The 5,533-nt window shown below is 37.1% G+C and overlaps 1 protein-coding gene across 3 annotated transcripts in view; it reads left to right on the top strand.

Moving 5' to 3' along the window:
- FERMT1 (FERM domain containing kindlin 1) overlaps positions 1-5,533 on the top strand; it is a 61,604-nt gene that overhangs the window by 44,187 nt on the left and 11,884 nt on the right. For all 3 annotated transcript variants that reach the window (XM_024123587.3, XM_024123586.3, XM_055090357.1), the window contains one exon: positions 4,890-5,014. In XM_024123587.3, the coding sequence (XP_023979355.1) occupies positions 4,890-5,014 (125 nt within the window). The remainder of the gene's footprint in view (positions 1-4,889; positions 5,015-5,533) is intronic.

Genomic DNA, 5,533 nt, shown 5'->3' with positions numbered 1-5,533 from the left:
TAAACCTACCTAAGGAGACAAAAGACCTGTATGCAGAAAATTATGACACTGATGAAGAGAACATTTTGAAACAATTATTTGGAAATGTTTCCAGTGCTACAGTGTTGCCAATAATGATACTGCCTATTAAAACAATATTATCTGCTCACCTTTAAAACCTGGAAAGAGAATTTTCTGTGTTAAAGCTTCAAATTAAGAGTGATAGTGTATTTTAAACCCACTTATTAAAAATATTAATGTGCAACATATCCTGATCGATTTGCATAAGTGAGTGATTGACATCAGGGAAGATGGAAATTAGCAGCCTTGTTTCAACAAAAACCTTCACAAACAGGTAGACGGCATTAAAATATGAATAGTGTGATTTAGTAAACACGGCCAAGAGTGTGCTTCCTCCACTGGGGTTTGTATAACTGAGCAATAACCTCCCTTCTTGAAACAAACCAAACTTTTCATATATATTTATTTTAAATTTAGGTTTATATAAGTTTTATAATGTATACATTGTAGTATATTACAAATAAATAATCGTAAATATGTTAGGGGGTAGGTACTCAAAATATTTTAAGGATTGTGTGTGCCTCATTTTAGTTTGGAGATCACTGGTCTGGAGTTGTGTTTCTCAAATGAGGGAACCAGGTTAAGAAAGGTTACTTAAAATGAAGATGCCTGGGCCCTAACCTGGACCTGCTGAATAGGAAGGACTATCTGGGACTGGGCCCAGGCTTGTATATCTTCAACAAGTTCCCTTCCAATTCTGATGAACACCAGAATTTGAGAACCATTTTTGTAGAAAATAAAGCCCAGCTCCTTAGGTGGAAATTCAGAGTCCCACCATGGCCCTGGTCTGCTTGCTGTTCTGGTCCCCATCAGCCCCACACATGGAAATGCTGTAGCCTCAGAAACTTCCTCTTTGCCCATTTCCATGGCTCAGCCCGGCACCCAGCATGAGGCAGATGTCCAAGAAGTGTTGACCCAACTCCTACTAGCAAGGTACCAGGCTCTGACTCGTCTCTGCATTTCGCACATGCAGTTGCCTGAACTCTTTTTTTGTTTTTTTTTTATTTATTTTTGGCTGTGTTGGGTTTTTGTTGCTGCACGTGAGCTTTCTCTAGTTGTGGTGAGCAGGGGCTACGCTTCGTTGGGATGTGCAGGCTTCTCATTGCAGTGGCTTCTCTTGTTGCAGAACACAGGCTCTAGGCACACGGGCTTCAGTAGTTGCAGCACACAGGCTCAGTAGTTGTGGCACACGGGATTAGTTGCTCCATGACATGTGGGATCTTCCCGGACCAGGGATCAAACCCATGTCCCCTGCATTGGCAGGCGGATTCTTAACCACTGCACCACCAGGGAAGTCCCTCAACTTTTCTTTTTGAAATTTCTTTTCCCTGTTCCTCCCATCAAATTCTTATTGATCCTTCATTCTATGTTTAAATGTTGTGTACTCTGTTACTCACCACTCCTATGTCCTTGTTGTATGACTTACCACATTTTATTATATTTATTTACTTATACATTTCCCTCTTTTAATTACAAGCTCCATGAGTATTTGACACTGTCTCTTTTCTTTTTTTTTTTTTTTGTCATTCTTCAGGTAACATTTATTGATTGCTTGTTTTGTTTTTTGGTTTTCTGAAATTTATTTTTATTGAGATAACGTTGATTTATAACATTATATGTTTCATATGTACAACATTATATTTCTACTCCTGTATATCCTACAGTGTGCTCACCACCAAAAATTTAGTTTCTATCCATCACCATACAGTTGATCTCCTTTACCCATTTTGCCATCCCTGCCCCACCCCTCCCCCTCTAGTAACTACTACTCTGATCTCTGTTATCTAGGTGTTTGTTTTGGTTTGGTTTGGTTTGTTCATTTATTTTGTCTTTTTCTTTTTATTAGTTCTTTGTATTCCACACATGAGTGAAATCATATGGTATTTGTCTTTCTCTATCTGACTTATTTCACTTAACATAATACCCTCAAAGTCCATCCATGTGGCCACACATGGCAAGATTACATTCTATTTTGTGGCTAATATTCCATTGTGAATATATATGTATATATTCATATACATATACATACCACATCTTCTTTATCTGTTCATTTATTGATGGACGCTTTGGTTGTTTCCATATCTTGGCAATAAATAATGCCACAGTGAACATAAAGGCATATATATCTTTTCAAATTAGTGTTCTCGTATTCTATGGATAAATACCCAGAAATGAAATTGCTGGGTTATATGGTAGTTCTATTCTTAATTTTTTGAAGAATCTCCATATTGTTTTCCATGGTGGCTACACTGGTTTGCATTCCTACCAACAGTGTATGAGGGTTCCCTTTTCTCCACAACCTTATCAATACTTGTTATTTCTTGTATTTTTTATAATAGCCAATCTAACAGGCATGAGATGATTTTAACCTTGTAGTTTTGATTTGCATTTCCCTAATAATTAGTGATGTTGAACATCTTTTCATGTACCTGTTGGCCACCTGTATGTCTTTGGAAATATGTCTATTCAGCTCCTCTGCCCAGTTTTTAATTGGGTTGTTTGTTTTTCATTGTTGTTGAGTTGTATGAGCTCTTTATATATTTTGGATATTAACGCAACATAGGCATACTGCCTATGTTTGCTTCCAGTAGTTTATGGTTTTAGATATGGTTAAGACTTACATTCAAGTCTTTAATCCATTTTGAGTTGTTTTTTGTGTATGGTGTGAGATGGTGATCTCGTTTCATTTTTTGCCTGTATCAGTCCAGTTTTTCCAACACCATTTATTGAATAGACTATTCTTTCTCCATTGTATGTACTTTGCACCTTTGTCATAAATTAATTGTCCATAACCGCATGGGTTTTTCTGCCAATACCATGCTATTTTGATTACTATGGCATTGTGATTTAGTTTAAAATCAGGGAGTGTGATACCTCCAGCTTTGTTTTTTTGTTTGTTTGTTTGTTGTTTTGTTTCATTTTGTTTTGTTTTGTTTTGTTTTCCCCCTTCGTATTGCTTTTGCTATTCAGTCTTTTGTGGTTCCATATAGACTTTAGAATTTTTTATTCTATTTCTGTGAAAAATGTCTTTGGGATTTTGTTAGGGATTGCATATAATGTGTAGATTGCTTTAAGTAATATGGACATTTTAACAATGTTAATTCTTCCAATTCATGAGCATAGAGTATCTTTCCATTTATTTGTGTCTTCTCCAATTTCTTTCAACAGTGTCATCTAGTTTTCAGTGTTCAAAAAACTGTCTCATTCCTGTGTGCACCATTCCCCACCCAGCCACCTTCTCCACTCCTCCTTCCCTGCCCTGCCTCAGCCTCTGGAACATCATTAGTTTTGGGGATATGCAAAAGCAGCTGGAGAATGAACCAACCTGGAAGAAAATAGTAGAGAGAATTTAAGATCTTTTGATACTCTTAAAGTCCAGTTAAAATAGAGAAGCAGAGTTTCATTCTTAATTCTGAATAGAAATATTTAGATGCCTAGGACTAAACTGAGACTTCAGTGTCTTTTGGTTGTAGGCTGTGTCTTTAGATTTTATTTTGAAAATATTAACTTTAGAGAATCTGATTCTTAGACAAGTAATCTTTTAAATATGTTCCTTAGAATTATACTACCTACAACTCTCAACATGATAAATACTATTTTATTGTAGTGATTTTCTAAATCCTAGAAATATTAACTCCGTATAATGTTTTTCAATTTTATTGTGTGATTGTTATATAATAATCTCCTGTAATACATTGGATTTTTAATGAACATCTTCTCCCTTATCCTGGTGTTAAGGATAGCACATTTGTAGCTAATGAAAGACTAGTACTGACATGTTAAAAGACTTACCTCAAATTATATATGAGTGCAGTTAAGCCCAAGCTTCCTCTCTTCCTCTGTTCTTGAATGCAGAAATCTACCCCTCAGACATGAAATACCCTGATGCACCCCCAAGGCTGGGATTGTTCCACTGAACCACATACAATTCGTATTACCTTTTCTCTGTCCATCTGTATCCCCTTCCCTACTCCCCAGCTTGATCTCTTGTTTTCTATTTTGAATGACCCAGCTGAGGCCTGCCATTGGCACCGCCAACCTTGTCTAGCTCAGAGTACAAAGTTTTCTGGCCCCAACGGATATCATGGTTGGAGATCTTCCCCCAAAATATTTTTTTAATTGAAGTATAGTTGATTTACAATGTTGTCCCAAAATATTTTTTAATAAGAGTAGAGTCTACGTAGATTAGCTATAGATTTTGTTGATTTCCATGGCTCACTAAGAATTTTCTCATGGTTTCTCGTAAGGGTCAAGAGGAAAGTACAGAAAAGTACTTTTATATCTGATTTTTATGTCTGATAATCTGAAGATTGTGTTGTCTGTATAGACAGCTTTTTCAGATTCAAGAATTAAACTGAAATTTTAGATGTCACCAGATTCATGGATATTTCTCACATCATCATAGTAATAATAATAATAATTTGTTGAGCACTTCAGTTTGCCAGGTACCTCATAGAGATTACCTCTTTCCATCCTCACAAAAGCCCTGTGAACTGGAGGCTGATACTCTCCCATCACACAGAAGCAGTACATGTGGCCCAGACAGATGAAGCAGTACATGTGGCCCAGGGTCACACATTTATACAGTAGCAGATGCAGAGTGTAGCCCCAGGTGGTCTAGCTCCTGAGATTTTGTGTTAACTTCTGCATCTCATATCAAAACCCCATTTTCAGTTTTTAGAAATGAATTAGCAATTTGAAAATTATTTTTAAAAATACAGAGGATGTTGTTTCAAAGGGTCCCTAGAGCATCTTGATCCACTTGAATTTGCAATGTGTCCTACGTTTCTGGATGCTTTTTCAAATGCTTACTCTACTTTAATTTGCAGGACCAAGAAGCTAATATTAAAAGCTTTCAAACAATATTGGTTCGTCTTTAAAGACACATCTATAGCCTACTTTAAAAATAAGGAACTTGAACAAGGAGAACCAGTAGAAAAACTAAATCTTAGAGGTAAGAGGGTCCAATATCTTGGTATGGCTTGTCACGGCCCAGCAAGTGAATGAAAGCCAAGACTCCCACCGGTGAAGCAGGTTCACTCCCAGAGGAACCTCTTATGTTACAGGTTGTCAGTGACCGCCTGCCTGCAGCTCCTCCTCCCTGTGAAACATGGACCTGAGGTGCAAACCAGTGAATGGTTATTTGTGTTATGCTGTCCCTTCTTTCCCAGTGTGTCCAAGTCTATTGAAGTGGTGGTAATTGGTGTCATAAACGTAGTACATGAGACATTGTTGGATCCTGAAAAGCGCTCTGAATTCCAAAACAGTTATGTCTAATTCAGTATCACTTTTGTGCCTGATTTCTGAAAGTGGCTGTGAGTCTACTGGTAACTCCATTAACTAAAAATTTAATTAACTAGTGCACTCAATTCCCTTATCATTGTGACAATCAGAGGATTCCCTCTGCTTTTTTTTTTTTTTTTTTTTTTGTGGTACGTGGGCCTCTCACTGCTGTGGCCTCTCCCATTGCGGA

This window comes from Physeter macrocephalus, chromosome 14 (assembly GCF_002837175.3).
Source record: "Physeter macrocephalus isolate SW-GA chromosome 14, ASM283717v5, whole genome shotgun sequence".
In the NCBI taxonomy this organism is placed as follows: domain Eukaryota; kingdom Metazoa; phylum Chordata; class Mammalia; order Artiodactyla; family Physeteridae; genus Physeter; species Physeter macrocephalus.
The sequence above is the reverse complement of the archived record's forward strand: the minus strand, read 5'-3'. Positions and strand labels throughout refer to the sequence as shown.